This window comes from Leiobunum rupestre, chromosome 11 (genome assembly GCF_980474605.1).
Source record: "Leiobunum rupestre chromosome 11, qqLeiRupe1.1.hap1, whole genome shotgun sequence".
Taxonomy (NCBI): domain Eukaryota; kingdom Metazoa; phylum Arthropoda; class Arachnida; order Opiliones; family Sclerosomatidae; genus Leiobunum; species Leiobunum rupestre.
This window is the reverse complement of record NC_143394.1, coordinates 33288841-33314588: the sequence shown is the minus strand read 5'-3', so window position 1 is coordinate 33314588 and position 25748 is coordinate 33288841. Positions and strand designations below refer to the sequence as shown.

General features: G+C 36.5%; 1 protein-coding gene across 6 annotated transcripts; it reads right to left on the bottom strand.

Annotated features, from left to right (window-relative positions):
- Nucleotides 1-21: 21 nt before the first annotated feature.
- Nucleotides 22-25748, bottom strand: LOC149922317 (uncharacterized). Of its 6 annotated transcripts, XM_090163595.1 has the most exons (8): nucleotides 25429-25524; nucleotides 25244-25290; nucleotides 14269-14327; nucleotides 9303-9467; nucleotides 9028-9219; nucleotides 8850-8936; nucleotides 2171-2204; nucleotides 22-1961 (listed from the first exon to the last, which is right to left on the bottom strand). In XM_090163595.1, exons 2-8 carry the CDS (start codon nucleotides 25257-25259, stop codon nucleotides 1840-1842), a joined length of 675 nt encoding a protein of 224 aa, XP_090019721.1. In that variant the 5' UTR covers nucleotides 25260-25290; nucleotides 25429-25524; the 3' UTR covers nucleotides 22-1839. The 6 variants fall into 6 exon arrangements, with proteins under 6 accessions (XP_090019721.1, XP_090019725.1, XP_090019724.1 ...); XM_090163596.1 differs by lacking the exons at nucleotides 25244-25290; nucleotides 25429-25524 and adding an exon at nucleotides 25538-25746 and having other exon boundaries at nucleotides 23-1961; XM_090163599.1 differs by lacking the exons at nucleotides 14269-14327; nucleotides 25244-25290; nucleotides 25429-25524 and adding an exon at nucleotides 25538-25748.

Sequence of the window (25748 nt, the reverse complement as noted above, 5' to 3'; positions counted from 1 at the left end):
CATTATTTATTTACATTAGTTATACAGTTTTACATACCAAAAGTAGATGAAGGTTTGACATTATTATAAAAAGCATAATAGTGATGGAGAGTGTTTTGGATGGTAAATATCTCCTCCAATAGAAGATAAAAAGCATCGAAAAGCCTTGTTTCGAACGGTATAACGAAAACACGAGAGAATGCAAAATTACGCTTCCTTTTCGAACCAAAGGAAGGCACAATTGTGAGTGGTTTTCTCGGACAATATTTTAGGTATAAAACCATAAATAGAAACAATATATATATATTTCATATATCACAATCAACACGAGACTTGTTGTATAAATCGTTGGTACACTTCCGTGGTTTTATTTGATGTTATTAAGAATACGATCGGGTATCTAAGAGTATGGGATAATATCATTAGCCTCTGATACCACCCTCGCCCTATTCGTCCGCTTTTTTTAATCAACGTAGATGGCGATCGTCTGTGTGAAAAAGTGTCACGAAAAATCGAAAGCGGACGAACCTTTGGGTACAAAGAATAATAGGATGGGTCGGTGCCGATTCTTCGAGAAAAGGCGACTTTGGTGGAGAGCGTGGTGCCATCTATTAATGGCAAAGGAAGCTAAAATTCAAAATGAGAGCCATTGTAGAGTGTTATATTTAGACCATTTATACTCTATTTAGTGGGCTTTAAACTAAATTATGTGTAAAAAATATTGTTTAAAATTACAGTAATTTCTGTTATTGGCCAATTTACAAACGATTCAATCAACGCGAGGGTCAAAATGTAGCTTAACTATCCTTTTTTTGAAAATAGAGATACTTGACGTCGAGCCGACACTTGCTAATCTCCGCGATCCCACATTCTTAGCTACCCGAGTTGATTCTGGATGTTATACACATTTAAAGTTACAACAAAAGTTCACTGGTACAAAAGTCGGCGGAAATGTAACCTCGGCGGAACGGTTCGAGAAAACACTGATTTACGCCTTTGCCAGTGACCAACGAACTTTTGCCCCTTCGAAAATTGGTGGACGACGCGCGAAGGCGGCGAAATCGTCTCTCGAGAGGAAAGTATCAGTCGGTTATAGAAACATTTTCGAAAACGGACGCGCTCTTCTAAAAAACTGTTGAAGAAATAGTTCCCTCACCAACTGATAATTGTCCCTTACTTGAAACGACAACACGATTGCATTTACGTTTGAGAGAATCTCCTTATTAGGAATAATTTCAATCGGATCTAGATTGGTTTTTTCCAAAAAATTGGCAATAGATTTTTTAAAAAAATCACATTTTCGAGTTGGCTGTTTATAAACCAAATTTGAAATAAATAACGATTAATGATGTGCGGTTTGTATTTACAAATCGGTAAAACGGTGAGCTTTTGGTAATATTTCATTTGTTCTTTTATAAGAAATTATATACATAAAAAAAGAAGAAAATATTCAATTAAAATCTCGATAAATTTGCCAAAAGTTCGTGTTGGGTTTCTTTTTAAAAATTGAGCGTATATAAATTTTTTTCTCTTTCAAAGTCGGAATTCGACCAAAGTGGAAATTATTGTTTTTTCTCCTCGAAAATATTTGGCAAAAAAACGCGTTTCATTCGTGATATTTTTCACGGCCACGGGGTTGTTTATTTCTGTTTAGATATTTTTTTTTACACAATATTGAAAAACATCGATATTAAAAAGCGGTTTCGCTTTCGTTTGTACAATGACTTAGAGCGGGGCGCGCGCCAACCTTGGTTGTGACGCGTAAAGTTACGCGTCGAACCAAGCGAACTTCCCCGTTCCGGAAGTGTACAATGTAATTATTCGATTATAGGATTTGACTGAATAATAAGAGGCGGTAAACTAGCCCATAATTTCATCGCGCCTGGCCTCTCCGCAAACGCACATCGTCTGTAAAATTCGCGAAAAAGTTTCTCGTAAACGAGCGTACCAAGGACTTCTGCCCGTCTTCGTGGCTGACTCTTCTAGAAAATAACAAGACCATTTTGGAAAGGACGGAACAAGGATTATTAACGCATTCTCGTTGTTGCTCATTTTTTTTTATAGATAGATTTTGGTTTTTATAAATATATTTAGTCGCGGAACGTTTTCGGTTGTAATAGATCAAAGAGACTTAAGGCTCCAAGCCATTCTCGGAACAACAAGCCCAGAGCGTACAGAAAGAATTTCTTACCCACTTCCAACTGCTCCACTTTCTTGGATAGATTCTGAAAATGCGACGAAAATAACAAATATTTTAATCACGAGAAATCAAAGTAAAATTTCAAACGTAGTCTTTTTTCGATTGTTGAATTTCAATTTGAGGATCGGTATCAAATATTTTTTTTCTACGCACGTTGAATGCTTTATCGAATATTTATAGGGGAGAAAGAGCCACAGAATCGTTCAAATTTCACTATTTTCACTATTCGTCTCCGTATATAGGGCAGAAAAAATGCCAATTATGATTGGTCGAATCACGGTGTACGGAACGGGAGAAGCTACCGGAAATTCGGGTCGAATTTTTTAAATGATTCTGTACTTTGTAGCCTTTTAAATCGTGAAACAGTAAATCGAATATCGAATAATTTATCAAATAGTTGTAAAATATTGCAATAGAAACAGGAAACTGTTTAAAAAATACGTCATACGCAAATTGTAATGATTTTAGTCAGGGATATTTTAAATCAAAATTGTCAAATATTATCAAAAAATGCTAAATGTGAAACAGCGCCACCTCGAGTTACGATAGGGAACAAAAAATGAATGACATTGAAATGTAACAATTGAATGAAAGCCCTCGGTTGGTTGACCAGATATCAAGCTATTGGAAAATACCAAATACTTTCTACCCTCTTTTTCGAATAATCGAGTACTTGATAACGAAAAACGAATATTCGCTAACTTAATCAAGCTCTATTCGCTAACTTAATCAAGCTCTATTCGCTAACTTAATCAAGCTCTATTCGCTAACTTAATCAAGCTCTATTCGCTAACTTAATCAAGCTCTATTCGCTAACTTAATCAAGCTCTATTCGCTAACTTAATCAAGCTCTATTCGCTAACTTAATCAAGCTCTATTCGCTAACTTAATCAAGCTCTATTCGCTAACTTAATCAAGCTCTATTCGCTAACTTATTCTACAAACTAACTATTAGTTACCACAGTTAGTTTGTAATTATGAATAATTAATTAGTAATTAATTATTATTATTAATTATTAATTAATAATAATTACGTAGAGATTTAAAAACCATCCTCGCAGGCAACGTGGGAAATAAAGCGGTGGCACCAGGCAGTGACCGTGACACTGTAAGAATGTTCGTCTGCTTGCGGGTAAGTGAGTAACTGAGTGTCGCCATCTATAATTACATGGGAGTAAATAGCAGACGAACTTTCTCTAGAAGCTGCGAAGATGGTACCAAAGTAAAAACATTTTGAAAATGTTTTTTCCACATATCAAACCCACAAAATGTAAAATGTAAAATACCAAACAGTTTCGTAGAAACTCAAAATGGAAAATGATATTTTTAATTTTGCATTTTGAAAATGAATTTTGACCACCCCTATGCGTTCAACATGATGGGTCATTCCATGTCAAATGTCCCGTTTTTGAAAAAAATGCCCCACGGCACCATGCGCGATTTCGACGAAAATTTACACGTTAGTAATTTGAATAGTTTTAGTGCGAAATCCAAATTGTTAGCCCTAAATTCATTGTAGTTTTTAAAATATGAATTTTTAAAAAATTTATGTATTAAGTGTTCATTTTCAAAACGCCGAAAGTACCGGTATTTTCGTACAAATAATTCTAAAAGTATTAGAGCTAGCCCTATAAAACTTTTTTCGCTATAAATATGGGTAGTAGAGAGTAAGTAGGATAAATTTTATACAATTTATTCAATTAGTGTTTTAATTAAAAATTGTTGAAAACGTCGATTTTTACTCGAATGTCGCTAACTGGGGTAAACTAAAAAGGTTTCTGTCGCGAAAGTAGTAAATCTGTAATAAATATTGATAATTATTATAAGTAAAATGGACCCAATAAACACGAAAATTGCGTTGAAAAAATTCTAGGAAATTTAGTTTCTGATATATAGCTACTTGAACCGATCCATTTTTTAAAAAACTGCAAAACATGGTAGTGTTTTAGGGGGAATTACGGTATAAGGGACAAAAATATACAGAAAAATAATAGTACCGTTAGAAAGCTGAGATTTCAAGCTACCAAATGCTTAAATAAAAAAGATGTATATGAGAGACCTTCAACCCAAAAAATAACATTAAAAAATACGCTATTTTATCTTAAAAACAAATGTTATTTTACATTTTATAATACAGAACCAAAAACTTTAGAGCAAAATATTTTCATTTTTCTTTGGTTTTTGGGTGTTCTATTATTACTTTCATATGCAACATAATTTTTCATAAGTATGCCACTGTACCTTTATTCCATTCCATTCAAAAATCTTCATTAACGGTTTGTTTCACCACGAACCAGTAAAAAGGTGGACTACGTTAGATTTTAACCTTTTTATTCATCCTAGTAATTTTGGGAGTCACACTATTGGCTAGTAACATATTTATTTAAGCCAATGGAAAACCTCTAAATTGAGAAGGAATTTTTTGCGTCGGAATTTTAGTCAGCCCAATGTAGCTTTATTGAAATTTATAAACTCGCTCGGTTTGTGCCGACTAAGTTAAATTATGAGTAATTTAGAAAAAATAAAAGGTTGGGGAAAATTACGAATAACTGATCGCTTTCCGAAAATGGAACAAGTCGTCGAAGTGGAATATTCCACCAGGGTTTTTAAAACCCATACCAAGCCTAGAAGAGTTAGACCTAGGCTCAAAAGAATCTGCAACCTTGTAGATGCCCCAGAAAAGCTCAACCTGAATTTCAACTATTTTTTCAATAAACCTGCTTCTTTTATTTTGACATAGCAAATTTATTTTAGAACCTGAGTCTCCGAAAACTTTATTAATTGCATTAACAGCACTTGACAGTATACTGTAGTTCATTTTAGCTATTAAGCCTTGGTTGTTCAAATCGGTTTGTTTACTAAAATGATGGCCGTCAGTTTATCAGAAGTAGAGCTAATTGAGCGACGGCATAATCAGCATTTGAGATTCGATGACGTCAAATATTACATCAAATATTACGTAATATCTATGAAACAAACTGTTAGTGAAGTAATAGAGCTAGTGGCATACTAATGAGTAATTATGTAACATATGTTACTATGGATAAATACTTAAATAATTAAGGAACTAAACAAGAAATACAAATTTTATCTGCGAGCTTTGATCAAAACAATGAAAAAAAATTATTTTCCAACGTCTTTCAGGAGCAAAATTTTCTTGTTACCTAATTTGCTAAGAACATTCGTTTTACCATCTGAACATATTTCAGGTTTTACTACTGATATTATATTTTGAAACAGCACCCAACATACGTCTTCTCTTCTTGGCCAATAAAGCATGGTGCGATCGAGTACCGGGAAATGTTTTTTACTCCGATATATCTTTCGTTGAGGCCACATTTTTACACTTGTAAGAAGAGAAGACGTATGTTGGGTGCTATTTCAAAATATAATATCAGTAGTAAAACCTGAAATATGTTCAGATGGTAAAACGTATGTTCTTAGCAAATTAGACCACAAGAAAATTTAGCTCCTGAAAGACGTTGGAAAATAATTGGTTTTTCATTTTTTTATAAAAAGTTCGCAGAGAAAATTTGTATTTCTTGTTTAGTTCCTTAATTATTTAACTATTTATCCATACTAATAATAGAATACCCAAAAACCAAAGAAAAATGAAAATATTTTGCTCTAAAGTTTTTTGTTCTGTATTATAAAATGTAAAATAACATAAATTGTTTTTAAGATAAAATAGCGTATTTTTTAATGTTATTTTTTGGGTTGAAGGTCTCTCATATACATCATTTTTATTTATGCATTTTGTAGCTTGAAATCTCAGCTTTCTAACGGTACTATTATTTTTCTGTATATTTTTGTCCTTTATACCGTAATTCCCCCTAAAACACTGCCATGTTTTGCAGTTTTTAAAAAAAATGGATCGGTTCAAGTAGCTATATTTCAGAAACTAAATTTCCTAGAATTTTTTCGAGGCAATTTTCGTGTTTATTGGGTCCATTTTACGTATTATAATTTTCAATATTTATTTCAGATTTAATACCTTCGCGACAGAAACTTTTTTAGTTTACCTCAGTTAGCTACATTCTAGTAAAAATCGTCGTTTTCAACAATTTGTAATTAAAAAACTAATTGAACAAATTGTATAAAATTTTTCATAGTTACTCTCTATTACCCATATGTTTAGCGTAAAAGGTTTTAAGGGATATAGCTCTAATACTTTTAGAATTATATGTACGAATATACCGGGACTTTCGGCGTTTTGAAAATGAATACGTAATACGTAAAGTTTTAAAAAAATCATATTTTAAAAACTACAATGAATTAAGAGCTAAAAATTTGGATTTCCCATCAAAATTATCTAATTTACTAACGTGTAAATTTTCGTCGAAATCGCGCATGGTGCCGTGGGGCATTTTTTTCAAAATCGGGACATTTGACATGGAATGACCCCGATTGAAACACGCTAATTAAACGTCTCTACTATTATCATAGAAGCATAAGACTATCAAGGTCCCCCCACGGACTTTACTATAAGGTCCCCCTAAGTTGGAAACTAGTGGGATTTTAACGTTAGACTAATGACTGGCTAAACTGGCTACATGAATCCATCTGGTGGTGAAAATCTGAAACGTATGCACAAATCCCCCAATTCATGCTACCGGATGGCAGGTGTTAGGAGTGAGGGGGGTTGGGTGAATTGGCCCTTTTTCTCCACCATGTGGTCAGATATTTATATACCGGTGCTCCAAGCGAATCAAAAGCCTACTACACCGGTGGTCTCATCAGAATGCCCTACGCCAGCGTCCACAAGCCCGGACAGGTGACAAATCCAGCATGGATAGTAGTATATAACTACTAGGTGGGGTGGCAGAGTGGTTAGCACTTTCGCCTCGCATCAAGAGGAGCCGGGTTCGATCCCAGCTTGTGGCACTGGGTGAAAACTCGGAACAACTCCTTCCGCGTTGAGTTTGCAAGTTCTCTCCCCACTGGTTTAAGGGGTTTTCCCCCGAGTTCTTCGGTTTCCCCTTCCATAAAACTTGTTGAGGTTAACGGTAATAGTTAGTGTAGGGAGCTGTTGGCTCAAACGCGTGGCATGCAGGGCTTGTCACCACCCTCCTACGCATTGTAACCCGGCCACCTGAATTAAAGGCTTCAAAAGTCGCTTGACGACTTAGGCCTAAGGTGGTGCCTTGGGTATTAGCCTAGCTGATTATTATTATTATTATTGATGGTTTCACCCTCGACAAGCCACTCATCCCGACAACAGGCGCAGCAATGGGCTGACCAGTTTCTACTTCGCGTACAGCTGTGGGATAGAGAGCGGATGCTATAGCAAACTTCAGCCGACACCCTACCTACGTAGGTAGAGATCCACACCCTTCAGAAAGAGCTCTTAAAGGGGAACGACGGGCACACAGCGGCCCAAGTAACCCGGCACAGCTGGCACCGGACACCCGGTGTTGCCCCAAAAGGCCGGGAAACAGGACCACTGCGCCGCCCCACAGCAGGCTACCCAGTCCTCCGAGGCGGCCAGTTTGCCTGGACCCTCTTCGTTAGCCTGAGCCGAAGCCCAGTTTCCAGCTTATACCTGACTGAAGTTGGAGGTGGAGATGGAACCATTTGATCAGAGCTAACATCTCCCAGTGCACCACCGCCCTTATGGGTTACAAGAGCCGACCCCGACTCCCCGGTAAAGCCATCAGTTATTGCACACTCCAACCCCTTAAAGGCCGACTACATAAATCTTCGGTTTACTCTGTCTTTCACTGGAAGTCGGCTGACTGCATGGCACATGTGAATTGCAGTCAGCCGACGTCCAGTGAAAGACAGAGTAAACCGAATATTTATGTAGCGTAGATTCGATCTTTTTCCTCCCGCGCCTATTTAGTACCGAATACACGCGCCTTTATGCGCACTTCAAACTTAGCGGGGCCTTGATAATCATATGGTAGTAGGCATTTCCGGTAAATTGCCGATGGTAGTACCAAAAGTGGATATGAATTCATACAAAAAGTCTCGCGCTCGCTTGATTTCATACCTTTGGCTATGCTTGTCACGATATTTCTTGATCGTAAATAATAGCCGAAAACGCGTAATTTTTAGTATCCAATAAGAACTCGAATCGCTAAACCACGTGATTTTTAAAGAAAAGTAGTACAGTCAGAAGGTCAGCCCGGGCCCGGTGTTATTAATTATTATAGCGAAAATTGGGAGGTTGTAACTGTTTGGCGTGAGTTTAATTAGGTTAAATGCCGTGAAAGAAAACTGCAGTCCAGTTAGCAGTTGTATTAAAACAACAATTGACACAGTGTAAAAAGCGTAACTGAAAAGTCAGTTCAGTCAAGCCTTGGCCCAATATTGCATTACGAGATCAAATTGTTATTCTTAAATACAAATTGAACTAATATTTATTTACATAATAAATAAAACTGAATTCTTGAAATAACAATTCATTTTAGAGAGCAAATTTTAAAGATATCGCGAAATTTACGACTGAAATTCATTGCACTCTTTTTAATCACGGCAGAACCCCTAAAGGGTGTATGTACCTGCGATAGTCGGCTTCAACTCTGGCGGGAAAATAGTATTCATCCGCCTATGAAATAACACGTTTCTTGGTCGACGGTGAGAGTTAGATTTTTTGTACGAATTCATATCCACTTTTGGTAGTACGAACAAAAACCAGCGATAAAGAATAAGTTAGTAAAAATCATACCTCTTCAGCTATGGGCACAGCCTTGGCTACAATGTCGTTAACGTATTCGGCGACGAAGTTTCTCAAACTTTCAGTGTCTTCGGCATTCTGCATTTTTTCACGAAGAAATGAAAAACCATATTCATATCCATGCCAAAACAGTCGGTCAGATTCCGATACTTGAAAGAGTAAAAGAGACCTTTTTGGGGGATCCGTCGTCCTGCAATTCCAATTTAATATCCTTGCCGTCAACTTCGTTCTCGTCGTCCGAATCGCCTTGGTAACCTTTCACCTTTCGGGGTGTTCGGACCGGAGATGGCATTTGGTAGACGGGCTCTTCCTCGGGGCTGGGTGTCCGGGAGCCCACCAGGTCAATTTGGATCGTCGGCGTCTTCGCGTAGGACGCCGGGGAGAGCAAATACAATTAATATCGAAATGCAATTTTCGCGCGGTCTAATTGTCGTCTTTGCTTACCCCTAATTGTAAGCTTCCGGGCGGAACGGCGGCTCCGGACTTACTGGAAGCTTCGGCCTTGTTAGAAGCGACTTCGGTGGCTTTGTCCAGGATCTCCTCGACCACCGTTTCAGCCACTTGGCGAATTTCGGCTTCGTCCGGTGACATGTTCTCATCCACGTGACCCTTCAACGTTAAATACCCTCGACATCAGATTAATACTAATATAAACTAACTCTAGCCTAAATTTATAAAACCGACCTTTGACCTTGGATTAATAATAGTAGATGGTTTTTTTTTTCACCTGTCCGATGACAAAAAGTGTAAACTATTAACCCTGAAACGTTTCATTCACCTGTTCTCGGGGTAAGATTTACCCTGTCCCTAATTTTGTTCACTTGTTCCAGAGCTCTAAGGTTACACTTTTTACCGAAAATCCAATTATTAAATGCTATTTAATAGCTTTAAAAGTTGCTTGATGACTTAGGCCTAAGATGGTGCTTTGGGTATTAGCCTAGCTGATTATTATTATTAAATACATGAGAAAAATGAGCCACATATTGATGACCTCACCATCTAAAACCAAATTACTCGTTTGCGAGTGAGCCGCCCTGTTCCAAAAGGGTTGTCAATAAATAAATCTTAAATTTTAAATACTAAATTACGGCTGCTACGGCAAATAAGTAAACTTTAACTTTTAACTAGTCTCTTCTTACATCAACTCGTTTTTTTCGTCAAGACAGAGTTGGAGTAAAATGACGTCACATGGCTACACTTTTTAACCTGCTCAAGAAACCCGGAACAGATGAAAAAAAAAACACCTAAGGTTACCTGGATATATCATTCTACAATAAACGCGTGCATTTCGCCACGTCCATCGATGCGCAATTGCCTAGAGGAAGAAATGAGAACGCGACGATGTGTTTTCGACGAGGGGCTAACCACTTCCCGTAATCGGTGTACACCCTAATTGCAATGATTACGTAATCTTCTGTAATCTTTTGTACTCATTCGTAATCCCTAAATCGTTGGTAATCTTCGTACTCATCTGTAATCACCCATATTCATTATGAAATCACGCGTACCATAAGTAACATGCGTGTACTCGACATCTGTATAATCACGTGTAATGATTTGTAACAATTTTTAAGTTTTGGCTTGCCAGTGTACTCATCGTAATCATTCTGTACTCATCATTATAATTCTGTACTCATCGTAATTATTCTGTACTCATCGTAATTATTCTGTAATCATCGTAATCATGTGTACTCATCGTAATCATGTGTACTCATTAATGATTACGTCATCGGTGTACAGGAAAATTCTTATTGGTTAGCCCATCGGTTTTCGACGGAAGTAGTTTGAAATCCGTTTCCGTTGGTTACGGGTTCTGATCATTGAATTGGGAATAATACTGCTAGAATTACAATTACGATTTCGGTTGCCATGGTTACGCGGGACCTGTTCTGATAAGACTGTACGAAATTCATCTTTATAATTAGGCGGTAGTGCCATCTATATTTTGTAAAGTTATATGGCTAAAAATAAATAATTATTAGCTAACTCACCGTAACTTGAGTTAAAAAGGATCGTGTAGACAGAATAAAATTATTTTTAACAACTTCAAAGGATTGTTTCTTACGAGAAATCATACATTTCAATTTCGCATCAGATTCGCGAAAAAATTCAATTGCCATATAGTTGCCACCACTAGAGACAGATGCCGCCACGGTCAACGTTAAAGTTTATTAAGTCTCCTTATGGAATGAAATTGGTCCCACGCCAGCCAGATTTAGTTGTACCTCTATTTATTCCCAACTCAATGGTTCTGATCTTGCAATCCGGATTTTAAAAATAACGGCGGTAAGGCTTAACGACTTGGATCTTCCGACATTATCACTACAAGTGAATTTACTTGATCAATTACCCGTATGTAAAATAAACTAATCGATGATCGAAGTTGCAAATCGCACTTGTATCAAAACGCGTTAAAAGCACGAGGTTTCCCGGTTGTTACGGGAGTTTCAAGAATTCCCCGCTACGTGTAAAAGCCATTTGTGGTCAGAAAAAAAAGTTATATATCCAAGTAGCACTATTATTAATCCAAGCTTCAACCATCTATCAACGAACGTTTGGGTAAATCCAATAATTAACATATTAACAAATAAAAGATTATCCGGAACAGCTATCTTTTTGAAAACGCGTCTTCTCAACGTAACCCTCGACTATACTAGCGCCACCTTTTGAAAAAAATGGTGAAGGCGTAGAATTACAAGTTTACAACACTTTGGGTACAATCATGGACAGTAAATTTACATGGTTGTTAATTAGTCCATGCCAATACCGACTAGAAAAACCAGGCTGATATTGTACCCAATTCCGGTTTATCCCCTTCGCCACCTCCCAGTGGAGGGTTACGTTGTGGAGATGGCACGGGATTGCTGTCTGTGATGTTCTACTTACAACTGTTTAACTCATGGTTTAACTAAAGAATTACTCTAAATTAAGCAATGGACATTTATTCATATGACTGATATAACACGCCGTTACATTCGTGGTCGACCATCAAGTCACTCACTTGACTCCCGAAGTTCGTTACAAAATGTAATTTATCATTTGTAGAGAGGCTGGCGCCATCTCTGAATATTTTAACTAATTAACAAACACTACACGGTCCTGGCGAATCTTTTATTTGTCTATGGAGATAATGTCTATGCTGAGACCTTGGAGTAGAGAAGTTGTCAACTGAACTTCTCTACTCCAAGCGGAAACAATTCGCGGCCATTGTGGACGAATTATCCCCTGGCACGAGTGAGGGGGAGTCAAAAATGTCACAGGCGTGCGCTTCTATCGCTTACTTTTCGAGCGTAAGTTATTCTCAAATAGAATCTCAAATAAAGATAAGAGTAAATTACAAATAAGATAACAATTAGGAATTGATTTATTTTATTAGTTTTCATTTTATCATAAGCCTATCATAAGATCCCTATAAGCAAAGGTCTAGGCCAAATTTTTGACGATCACATACCCGTTATTAAGAGGTAGCAGAAGAAAATAGGGGGAAGTACGCTTCTAGTCAGCTTTGGAAAGGCGTCACTTTTCACGAATTTTCGCGCCCAAACGGTTTGGCGGGAAATCGCGGATGAATACATCGTTTAAAAAATCAATTTTTCTTAAATTGAACAATTGTAACATATTGTCCTTCTCATTCTCTGCAAATTGAGCTAAGGCGTATTTGCTTTCGTCGTTTATAGCCGTGTTGAATCAAAACAAAAGTGGAACTACTTTTTCAGTTTGGTTTATTATGCGTAAAAAGGCGTTTTCGTGGGTCACACGACGACTTCTACGGCTCTAAGCTACAGATACGTATTTCCCCTATTTGCTTCTGGAGGTAGGTATTAAAAATCTACACCTCCTAGTGGCTACGTCCTCAACTATGCATTTCTGAAATAAATTTCGCGAAATGCATGATGAATGCGCGCATGCCGTGCGCGTACGTTTTTAAACTTAGAACCACGCGGGAGAAATCTCCGAAGCGAGCCCTTAGCACCGTGGCCAAGGCTTATCCGCAATTTTTTCGCTTTAACTTAATAGGCGAAACTATCAAGTAAATTTGGTCTTAGCCAACTTGCTAAAATGGGAATACAAAATCACGTGACTGCCATATCACAGCCAACTTCGATTTGGTATCTCGTGTTCATAGTTGGCCGTGCTACGATAAAGAAAAAATTATTCCTTCCAGATACTGCAGACAGCTAATTAACTTACAGTTTTCTATTACAAAATGTTCTAAACAATTATAATAATTAGATAATTTAGATGAATCGATCAAAATTTATCCGTTATTAGGAAAATAAAATAAATAATAGTTCGTAATTCATAGGATAGATGGCGTTGCCGTTATCCACAGAGTCATGTGACTACCATCTTTTCAGCCCCCTGGACTTTATAGTTTCGCCTATTGGTGGATATTAAAATTAATTTTGCGCGTGAAAATACGCCGCCATGTTAGGGTAAAAAGCGGGTAAATAAGCCTGCTATACCTCACAATGTAAAGGTACGCGCAAAAACGTAATTTTTAAATCGGTCAATTAATCCATGCATGGACAATCCCGTGAACATGGGGCTCCATGCTAGACCTTTACTCATGGGCACCTTATGATAGGCTTATGATTTTATTAATAGCTAAGAAGCTGGGTGTTAGAAATGAAAATAAATTATGGCAAACCCATTCAATCTACTATCAGAAGATTATAATAATTCTCACCAGAGAAGAATATATTTTTACTGCTTGAAACATGACCTTCGCCGACTACCGGTGATTTTTCAAAATACGCTTAAGAAGAAAAATTAGGTCGAATACGACTCTCACAATCTTAACTGAAGACGACAAAGCAGATGACGTTATGACGCAGGGTGATTGAGTCTTCGCAAGATAGGGGGAGGGAATTTTCACCCACCGACTTTCTGAATCAACCGGGAAAATGTAATTTTTACATCGTCAGACGAAGGTACACGTTTCATTTTGATGGCGCAATAGATGTACACTTTAATCGAAAGAGATATATTATAAGCTTCTTTTATTATCGATTAGCTCGACAACTATCAATAAATCACGAAGTTAGTACAAAGAAGAATCGAAAAAGGGGTGAATTCAATTAATTAGTTTTCTTCATCGAATATTGAGTTGATAAATCTTTTTTTACGGTAAGAAAAAAAATGACATTCCTTTTTATGTCCGCTCGGTTGGACAACCATTGGAAAGGAATAAAACGATTTCGTGTCAAAATTTGGCGGAAACGGTGGCCTATCTTCCCAGAGTAAAGAAACTACCCCGATGGAGTGCCCAAGGACGAATTGCGAGGTCGGCAAACGGCGGGGAAGGAGTAAAGTCTACGTGTAATTTACTTTTTCTGGAGGGACCGGCTTCTCCAAATACTACGCGATATAAAAAAGGTCTAGAAGTGCTCGGAAATTGTCCGCGTACCAAAGGTTTCTTCCGCAATAACTCTTCCTGCGCTTCTCCGTCGTGACTCAGCTCGGCGGCTGCAAAAGAAAAAGTTCAGTTGGTTTCGCTTCGTGCCATTGTGTCCACAAAGAGAGAAAGATATCTCGCTATACAACGCCTTTTTTACGTATTTTTAGAAATATTGTAATGCGTTAGTGGCGCCCCCTTAAATCAATATTGAAATAAACGGATCTTGAGTAAACAAACATTAAAGAAAGCCAGCAATATGCCCCCCCCCCCCCCACCTCCGCTTTGCATCGAAGTTGAGGCGGGGTAAACTACGCTGAATACATAGAATGTTATGGATTTTACGCGAAAACGCACTTTCAAATATTAACTTGGACTCTTATTAAGTTTTAAACTTTAGTTTTTGGTTCGTACGCGGATTTTAAATGTGTCGATATTACCGTCGACTAATCGATTATTCGACGGTTTTGTTATTGTCGCGAAATTGGTGACGTAATTCGGATATGTTCCAATATAAATTACTAGTTTATGATACAGGCGATCGGTTCAATAGCTAATAATTTCACTTCAATCGATGCCTTAGTTAAAGATTCGATTATAGCCGGTGCCTTAGTTAAAGATTCGATTATAACCGGTGCCTTAGTTAAAGATTCGATTATAATCGATGCGATAGTTAAAGATTCGATTATAATCGATGCGATAGTTAAAGATTCGATTATAATCGATGCGATAGTTAAAGATTCGATTATAATCGATGCGATAGTTAAAGATTCGATTATAATCGATGCGATAGTTAAAGATTCGATTATAATCGATGCGATAGTTAAAGATTCGATTATAATCGATGCGATAGTTAAAGATTCGATTATAATCGATGCGATAGTTAAAGATTCGATTATAATCGATGCGATAGTTAAAGATTCGATTATAATCGATGCGATAGTTAAAGATTCGATTATAATCGATGCGATAGTTAAAGATTCGATTATAATCGATGCGATAGTTAAAGATTCGATTATAATCGATGCGATAGTTAAAGATTCGATTATAATCGATGCGATAGTTAAAGATTCGATTATAATCGATGCGATAGTTAAAGATTCGATTATAATCGATGCGATAGTTAAAGATTCGATTATAATCGATGCGATAGTTAAAGATTCGATTATAATCGATGCGATAGTTAAAGATTCGATTATAATCGATGCGATAGTTAAAGATTCGATTATAATCGATGCGATAGTTAAAGATTCGATTATAATCGATGCGATAGTTAAAGATTCGATTATAATCGATGCGATAGTTAAAGATTCGATTATAATCGATGCGATAGTTAAAGATTCGATTATAATCGATGCGATAGTTAAAGATTCGATTATAATCGATGCGATAGTTAAAGATTCGATTATAATCGATGCGATAGTTAAAGATTCGATTATAATCGATGCGATAGTTAAAGATTCGATTATAATCGATGCGATAGTTAAAGATTCGATTATAATCGATGCGATAGTTAAAGATTCGATTATAATCGATGCGATAGTTAAAGATTCGATTATAATCGATGCGATAGTTAAAGATTCGATTATAATCGATGCGATAGTTAAAGATTCGATTATAATCGATGCGATAGTTAAAGATTCGATTATAATCGATGCGATAGTTAAAGATTCGATTATAATCGATGCGATAGTTAAAGATTCGATTATAATCGATGCGATAGTTAAAGATTCGATTATAATCGATGCGATAGTTAAAGATTCGATTATAATCGATGCGATAGTTAAAGATTCGATTATAATCGATGCGATAGTTAAAGATTCGATTATAATCGATGCGATAGTTAAAGATTCGATTATAATCGATGCGATAGTTAAAGATTCGATTATAATCGATGCGATAGTTAAAGATTCGATTATAATCGATGCGATAGTTAAAGATTCGATTATAATCGATGCAGTCAGAAAACGCTCTATCCTAATTGATGTATTACGTAATGGTCCCCCCAATCGCTGCAATCGGTTTCAGTTTCACCACAAACGTATAAAACGTTAAAGGTTCGATCCCAATACATGCAGTCTGTAAAGGTTCCATTATAATCGATGTACTACGTAATGCCCCCCCCCCCAATCGATGCAATAGTTAATAGTCCGTCACAAACGATTAAATCGTTAAAGATTCGATCCCAATCCATGCAGTGGTAAAAGGTTTGATCCTAATCGATTCAAAAAGTAATGCTTTACCGCAATAGATGTAATCGTTATAAGTTCTATTATAGTCCATGTAATTGGTAAAGGTTCGCCCCTAATCGATTAAATCGTTAAATATTCGATCTTAATCCACGCAATCGATATACTTTCTCCCCAATTGACGCAATTTGTAACATTTATCGTTGTTGGTGGTCTGAATGCAGCACGTTCGTGTTTAACGATTCAGGGGTTTATCTCTCAACGATTTATACCGAAACGTTAATCACTCGTGACGTCAGCGTCTGTACTTTAGAAAGGGTGCCACGAACCTCCCTCCGGCCCAAAGGTCCATTAGGAGGAAAAACCATCAACGCAATATGTTTGGACTATGGTCAATAATATAGTCGAGAATAATAGATTTCACATTCTAACTTCATTAAAACGAGGGGTTCTATATTTAAGAGATAAACATGTTTTCATCCAACGCGTTTAAGGCCCGTGACGTCTCCTCCTATCTGGTTCCGTGTCCATGGTAACAGCCCCACTCCCCAAAGGGTTATATACCTATACTCAACGCAAGTACCCTTGTAAAGGACTTTTTTTCATTTCGTTATAACCCGACGACGATACGATGTAGTCTCTGTTTTGAGACCGCCCAAGGCTGAGATTGAACGTACGAAAATCTATAATTCTTCAATTTTCTCCCTAATTTACTTATTTCTTTCCCAATCAGTTTGACATTTTGACCTTTTCCCCAAAAAGACCTCGGGCTACTAGTTTTTTTTTCTGGCTTTTGTCGACGGAGCAGAAATAGAAGGGTTCCAACAATTCCAAAAATAAAAATATCGAAAAGAAAAAATCGATAAAAACGTGACTGTTTAAAAATTGAATTTACCCAATTGTCAGATTGGATTCCATTAATTTATCCGAAAATATGTTAAGAGCACACCCCCTTGTGATTGGGGGGGGGGGGGATATGTTAACAGCATACTAAGAGCAGATATTTGGACCGGCTCTAGATTGTCAGAAATGTATAAGAAAATTTTTATTTTAACGGGAGGGGGATGAAAGGAAATACCTCCATAAGTAACCGTTTTTCCATGGCAACCAAAAATGTTTTTGACAACATAAAATGTAAATATTCCAATTGAATATAACATGGGAATCTGACCAATTTTAAGGGTACCCCCTGTAAAAATTTTAATCAATTTTGAACTTTTTCATTCTTTTTTTATTTAAATTTTTTTTCCTTAAAATTGGTCAGATTCCCATGTTATTTTCAATGGGAAAATTTCCATTTTGTGTTGTCAAAAACATTTTTGGTTGCCATGGAAAAACGGTTGCCTATGGAGACATTTCCCTTTAGGGTTATTCAAATAACATGAAGGTCTACCAAAGCCCCGAGTTTGAACAAAATCGGTGCGTTACACCTCGGTCGTCTCCTTGTGAGTTAAAACAGATGCGAAGTTTCTTGTAAACAGGGCCCGGGTCCGGTAAAATATAAATTCCGGGTCCTATAGCCATTTCTACTGGAAATACTGCAGTGGCGTAGCCAGAAATTCGTCAAGGGGAGGTGTCGAAGTATGTGAATGTTAAGAGGGGGGTCGAAAAGGGGTAGAAATTTAGTACAGTCAAAGGTAGGCCCAAGGGGGGGGGGGTTGGACCAGGAAACCCCCCCGTGTCTACGCCACTGGGAGATAGCTATACTTTTCGGGGAAATATACTGCTTTTCCCTCTCTTGTCTGGCCTGCTTGTAAATCTAGTTCGGCTGTTAGCTATGACAGATAACGCACTCGCTTGCTAGATTTTGTGATAAACCAGAATACACGAAGATTACAAAAAGTGATTGGACGATACTACGTAAATGTCAAAAAGCAATTGAGACTGCAGTAGTCGTCGTGAATCCCGCTTTACCGAACAATAGTAGAAAATCTCCTTCATTATATTTTCCTTAAATTATTTATCGCAGTGGAAAAACGGAAAGTAAACACTAATAGACTGCAGCTATAAACTTGTTACATTTCAGCAGGGGCGTATTAACCATTAGGCAGAGTAGGCACGTGCCTAGGGCGGAATTTTTCTAGGGGCGCCAAAACTCTGATAAAGCCCCACGGTCCAAGTACTTGGCTTGCCCCTACTTAGTTGACCAGCCCGTTAGACAATGCCCAGGGGCGAAAAATGTTTGGTGCCTAAAGGCGCCAAAAGGGTTAATCCGCCCCTGCATTTCAGTGTGGCGTATTTCTTTAATTCGTCTGCAACATATTCCGCGTCTAATTCCTTAAGATATAACTAGCAGATCGAAAGCACCCAATTTTAATAAACTTAAGTTCCGCCTACTGGGCAGGCTTGGAAATATGGGGTACGTCAAATTGATAAGATTTCTTGCAAGAAATGTAAGATTTCTTGTGATCTCGCGAACTTGACGGTTTTTAAAACCGGAAATAAGAGCGATTGACGTCAGAGATCTTGCAAGATTAGTAAGATCGCTTTAGAGGTAGTTTTTAATAAGAATTCAAGATGGCGTCGAATGGCGGTGAATTATTTAACAGACCTCAAAGACGATGATACGGGAATAATTTATAAATTTAAAGTTCCAGCGGAAGAATTTCAGCGAATTTTGAATGGTAAATATATCTTTAATGTTCTTCCAGGCTTTTATAATATTAAAGCAACATTTCGGCGTACTATTTATGAAATAGCATTTGATGACAAGGCTTAACGAATTACTTTCTACATCCATGCTCTGACACAGCCGCCATTTTGTTCGGAACTTCGCGATCTTTTCAACTTGACGCTAAACTCCCCAAATCTTATAATAAGAATTTTTCATTGCTAGACCGTTTCTTATAATAAGGAAAATATCTTCTCCACTTGACGTACCCAAGGATGGTTTACCCTGCTGGTAAGAGAGGTTTTTCCCGAGCTCTTAGGGTTCCATTTCCATAAAACCTTGCTGAGGTTAATGGTAATAGTCAGTGTGATAAAGGCATTAAAAAGTCACTAGATGACTTAAGCCCGTGTGGTTTCTTGGGTATAAGCTTAGATGATTATTATTACTGGTAAAAACCACTTTATCAATGGCTTGGGTCAGATAAAATAAAAAAACTGTGCGGTACAGGTCCCTGAGACCAGTTAAATGATATCAAAAATATTTGATATCATTGGCGAGAAAACCAAAATAATATTATAATTATGTAATGTAATGTTATATAATATAATATAGTAATATAATAAAATATATTATATAATATAGTAATATAATAAAATATATTATATAATATAGTAATATAATAAAATATATTATATAATATAGTAATATAATAAAATATATTATATAATATAGTAATATAATAAAATATATTATATAATATAGTAATATAATAAAATATATTATATAATATAGTAACAATAAATAACAATATAACTTGTCACCGTCCAACCCCTCAATGTTTCCCATCTTTAATTCTATGAATTTTTGAGAAAACGCACGCTCTAGAAAAATAAAATAAAAAGATATCATAAAGAAAAGTATAAAATTACCCGTGTCTTGGTTTTGGTGGAAAATGCTTAAAACGACGTGAAAATTTCCTTTGAAAAGCGGGAATTTATAATTCTAAAGCGGCGAAGCTCTTAAAATAAACGCGACTCTAATTTCAGAATGGAATGAAGGAACAGAAATCCACGCGACAATATCTTTATTTTTATACGCGTGCGAAATAAAAAGTGTCTCGAATAGCCGAGCCAAGAGAGTCGAGTCTCTTTGCCAACAATTTTTTTTGATACATGAGCGTGCTTGGTGCGTATTGCGGCAGAAATTTAAAACGTTGAGACCATTTAATCGGATTAGGGTGTCCTTTCCCTAAATAGCTCCCAGCTGCTAAAGCCTGCCCGCAAATTGCCCGACCGTAACGAAATATATTTTGGGCATTCAGCCCTATTCGGCCTAATATCATCCATCCACGGGGTCCCGGGTATTAAATCTCTTTAATAATAATCTCTCTGTTTTCTTTTAATATTAATTAATATAAAATTATAATTTTTCATTAATGCGCGTGTCCAAATTTATTAAGTTTATTATAAATATATTTTATCTATAAAGTTTGGTGGTTATTAAGTTAATTATAAATTTATTTTGTCTATTAAGTTTATTATAAATCTATTTTGTCTATTAAATTTATTATAAACCTATTATGTCTATTAATTTTATTATTAATCTATTTAGTCTATTACATTTATTACAAATATATTTGGTCTATTAATTTTATTATTAATCTATTTAGTTTATTACGTTTATTATAAATCCATTGTGTCTAAAAGGTTTATTGTTTATTAAGTTAATTAAAAATACATTGTGTCTAAAAGGTTTATTGTTTATTAAGCTTATTAAAAATCCATTTTGTCTAAAAGGTTCAATGTAGTAAGTTTATTATAAAATACATTTGTTCTATAAAGTTTATGGTTTATTAAGTTTTCTACAAATCCAATTTTACCATTACAAGTAAATTGAATTAAATGTTTGATAAATTATATATTGTTCCCACTATTCGTAATATCAGAAGTATATAATACGAAAGAAGTATCCATCTTGACCTTAAAATTGAAACACGTATCTTCGAAGGCTCGAAAGAGTTTAAATGGAAGCTAATTTATCCCCAAATTTAACGATGTAAAACGTAAAACATTACACTTCTTTATAAACCATAATTTCCCGATGTAGTAGTTTTAGAAACTCAATTAGAAAAATGTATTTGGCCACGCACTATTTTTGTGAAACAACATATTTTAAGCTATTTTTATTTTTATCATTAACTGTTTTTTTATGTAACAAATCTATTTAACGTTTGTATATCAATATAGCGTAAGCTTAAAAGTCTAACAAGACTTAGCCCAGCCACACTTTTGTAACAGAACTCATCGACTAATAAACAAATATTATTGTTATTATTATTATTATTATTATTATTATTATTCACAATTGCAAAATTAATATTTTAAAACAAATTCTATAACCCGTGTGACAGAAAATTATAAATTCCTGTCAAACTATGAAAATTTAATCATCTACACTCCTAGTCAATGTCATTTCCGTCTCATTTCTTGTATAGAAAAATATTTAAAACTATGTAATTTGTGGTAAATTCGCTGTAAGTAAAACTTTTTAACAATGTATAAAAATTATAAAACCAAAAAATGTACCTTGCCATGAGCATCTAAAAACAAACCTGTGTAACAACTTGCTGATACATCATTATATTGTTTTGCTACACATTAAACCACCTTTTTCATTTCATTTCATTATTATTATTATTATACTATAGTGAGATGGACTGTTGGACACTTCTTTTTTAGATTTTATATAATATACTTCTGCTAATATATTTTATATAAAACCGTTAAATTAAAGATTTTGCATGTTGGATTTTTAAAAATATTTTATTATTGCGTATTTAAACCTTTTTTTACGTTTCATTATTAAAGATTTTAAAACATTTAGAACCATCCGTTAGGTGGAGCTTCATCGGTTAAATCCTTTTAAAATATAAACTTAATGGAATAAATAACAAAAACGCTGGTGGAATTGTGGGCGTTCATAGATTAAAATCCCCAAAGGACAACGCTACCTACGTGAGATTTATATGATAGGTTTTGAGTCGTATTTCATACGACGGGGACCTAAGGGAGATACGGAGCTGAATTATTACGCGTGGTTTAAAAATGAATAAAAAATCGAAACGTTTAGCGAGAATAGATAGTTTTTAAAATGAAAGCGCAATTACTCAACGACAGATCATTACGGTCAAAAATATTTTATGTATTTCAAACTGCTTTTACGCTTATACTATCATTAACAGATTAAAAATGTCGTTATTCAATAAACCTTTTTATTATTTATTAATGATTATAAAAATGGATGTTACCTCTCATATGGGCTTATGATGAAAAAATATTAACAGAATATTTTTAATATTTTTATTAATGGAACGTAGAACTATATTTTTTTTTCTAAAATATATCAAAAATAGAGTTGCGCCTGTAGAAGTGTTCCAACCACCGTACTTCTACGTCATGCCGGTAAGTTATTTTACAGGGACCGCTTAAATGTTGGGTGGCGGAGTGGAAGTGGGGTGGCAGAGTGGTTAGCACTTGCACCTCGCAGCAAGAGGAGCCGGGTTCGATCCCAACTTGTGGCACTGGGTGAAAACTCGGAACAGCTCCTTCTGCGTAGAGTTTACAAGTTCTCTCCCCATTGACTTAAGGGGTTTTCCCCCGCGCTCTTCGGTTTCCCCTTCCATAAAAACTTGTTGAGGTTAACGGTAATAGTTAGTGTAGGGAGCTGTTGACTCGAACGCATGGCATGCAAGGCTCGCCACCACCCTCCTACGCCTTGTAACCCGGCCACCTGAATTAATGGCTTTAAAAGTCGCTTGATGACTTAGGTCTAAGGTGGTGCCTGATTATTATGTTATGGATAGAAATGTATTTTTTACCCTTTTTTTCCATAATTTTAGGTACACCGTTAGCAAGCGCTTAAAAATTTCTAATATTTCTTACCAACAACTTAATTAGGTTTCTGGGTATGTAATATTGTACTTTGCAAGCCCGCTTACATGATCTACTAGCGAAACTCCTCCCTAAAACGGAAATTCTCCATTTTCCCAAATTGCATAGCGCCATCTAGTATCATTCGTAAGAACGTATTCTTTTAATTTCCGATAAAAAGTGTAGTTACCAATATAGTTACGGAAAGTTTCGATCTAACTCGTAATTTAGTTCGTACAGATTTAAGAAAAGCTTAATTTAACGATTTAATTAATAAATTAGCAGAATCGTTGAAAGATTTCCATCTTACGTGTTAAGAAAAATATTTTTATTAAAGGTTTCCGGCAGATGGGGTTACTGTTTGAATAGGAATAGCCATTAGCTTATGAAGTCGTTCGTTCTCAGAAACATTAATTCGTTCTTGAAGAGTCAGTAGCTAGAATTCTGAGAGCTCTCTAATCTTTTCGCGCATTTTCCAGTAGAGGCGTTAACCAGCTTGATCCTAATAATATTTTCGCTTTACATCGAAAATGCAGCGACCAGATTAGGCTGAGGGATGAGATTACTCATCCCAATACGAGGCTAGCTGGCAGTACTCGCGAAGGCAGGGGTAAGTTAAAACCAATGTATCACCTCGCATTAACACTTAACTTTAAGAAGAGGAGTAAAGTCTAAACGCGCCACTTTGTAGAGAGTGTCGGTTAAGGCGTTCGTCGGTGTGAATCAGCCTCTGGCTTGATGGGCCGAAGAGGAGGGCCTATGATATACACGCGTATAGGGGCGCTAGAATTTAATAAGAGGCCCAAATCGGGGGGACGAGGGAAGAAGTCAGCGCTCACTGACCTTGTCACTATTATATCTTAATGGGCCTCGTATTGCGCCGGTCGTACCTTCACCACTCGGTGACTCTTCAGGGTGACGTGACATTACCATCACACTTATCCCGAGGCTAAATAAAATTGAACCATAAGTAACGTAATAAGCGTAAGTATGACACGTGCGTTTTTTTCCTTATTGGCTCCTTTCTTCGCCAGAATAAAAAATTTATACCGCAAAAGACAAAGAAAATGTTAATAATTAATTTTACGTGACTATCCAAATATTATTTTTATTGCTAAAGTAAGCGTAGATCTAATTTTAAAAGTCTTTTAAATTTCGCTAAGCGAGCTAGGGAAATTGACATGCCCAGAAGTATAATAATAATAATAATAATAATAATAATAATAATAATCAGCTAGGCTAATACAAAAGGCACCACCTTAGGCCTAAGTCATCAAGCGACTTTTAAAGCCATTAATTCAGGTGGCCGATTACAACGCGTACGAGGGTGGTAGCAAGCCCTTCACGCCACGCGAGCCTACACTCACTATTACTGTTATATAGTTCACGAAGTCGTTACCGAGTGGCGCTTTCTGGATTGACGCTACAAAGTGAAGAAAGGAAGTAGTCAAACTTATTGTAATGACGTTACTTAGGACTCAACTGAATGGTTAATATATTTTGAAGATTATAATTATGGAGGTTTCGAGGGGAATTTGGTCAAGGTGGCTGCGATAGATCAAAAGCTAGGGCTATCTGGAACGAACTTATAGACACGATGTCCACGTTACATACACTACGGAATCTGTCATTATAATGATATATTTCAGAATACAAGTAACATAACGCGTGAATAAAAGTGTAGGCCCCAGGCGAAGTTTCGTTGCTGTCTGTAAGCGCGGTCTATACGTAGTTGGAAATTTAATAGCTTTCCATGTAGCTAGAATTACCAGGAAAAGGCATAACGCTATTGTCCTTTGTTACACTTGGCATCAGGAAATTTGCCTCATTTTATTTTTCAAATTATACGGAATGCGTCGCGAATAAATTTAAGAATATTTAAGATAAATATTAAATCTAATCAAAAAAGGGGGCATCTTAGGTTCATACCACTACACGGTAATAACGAGCTGACGTTTCCTTAAGCATCAACGAACGTTAAACGGTCTGGAATGAAGCCAAACTTCAACACAGGCGCTTTGTTACAACCGTTGATAGCAAATTCGGTACGCCTCCTTCTAAATACACCGAGCGGGAAATAATTTACGCGTTGTAAAATTTCGACCAACCCCCTCTCGACGGAGCACTAGAAAAATAAACAATTTACGAACGGCGGGTTGAAACATTTACAAAATGGTCGATACGAATTACGCATTCATAAGCCCAGTTTTAAAAATAGATACAGATACGATGTATGATATTATCATTCAAATACTCACTTTGGGGATTCTTCATAATGCGGGATTAATAATTTAGTATACCGAATCTGAGGAAAAAACTCTGGGAAATAACAGCGTTTACCAAAGGAGGGTGGGTTTGACAAAAAACACAGGGGGAATAACTAATATATCACACAATATAATGGTTGGTGGGAGATAGAAAGCAAAACTTCGGGGCTATTTACCTGTGGCAATAAAACGGACGCGAAAATGCGGGACACGGCGCGCGCGGAAAATCACCTCCTGAACCCTAGAGCGCGGACAAGCCCACCACACGAGTCACACGCTTCTTACCTTAGGAGCGGCGGTTTAAAGATCGGCCATCTTGGGGTCACTATGGCAACCGATTATTTCAGCCGGATCCCGTTTGGCGGCGCTACTTCGCGGCCCGAACATTCCCCGAGTATAAAATGGCAGTAAGAACGTGAGTTCCCGCGACGTTACCGGCTGCGCGTTCAATTTAACGTTTCTGGCGGGCGCGGAGAAAGAGAATATTTTTCGCGTC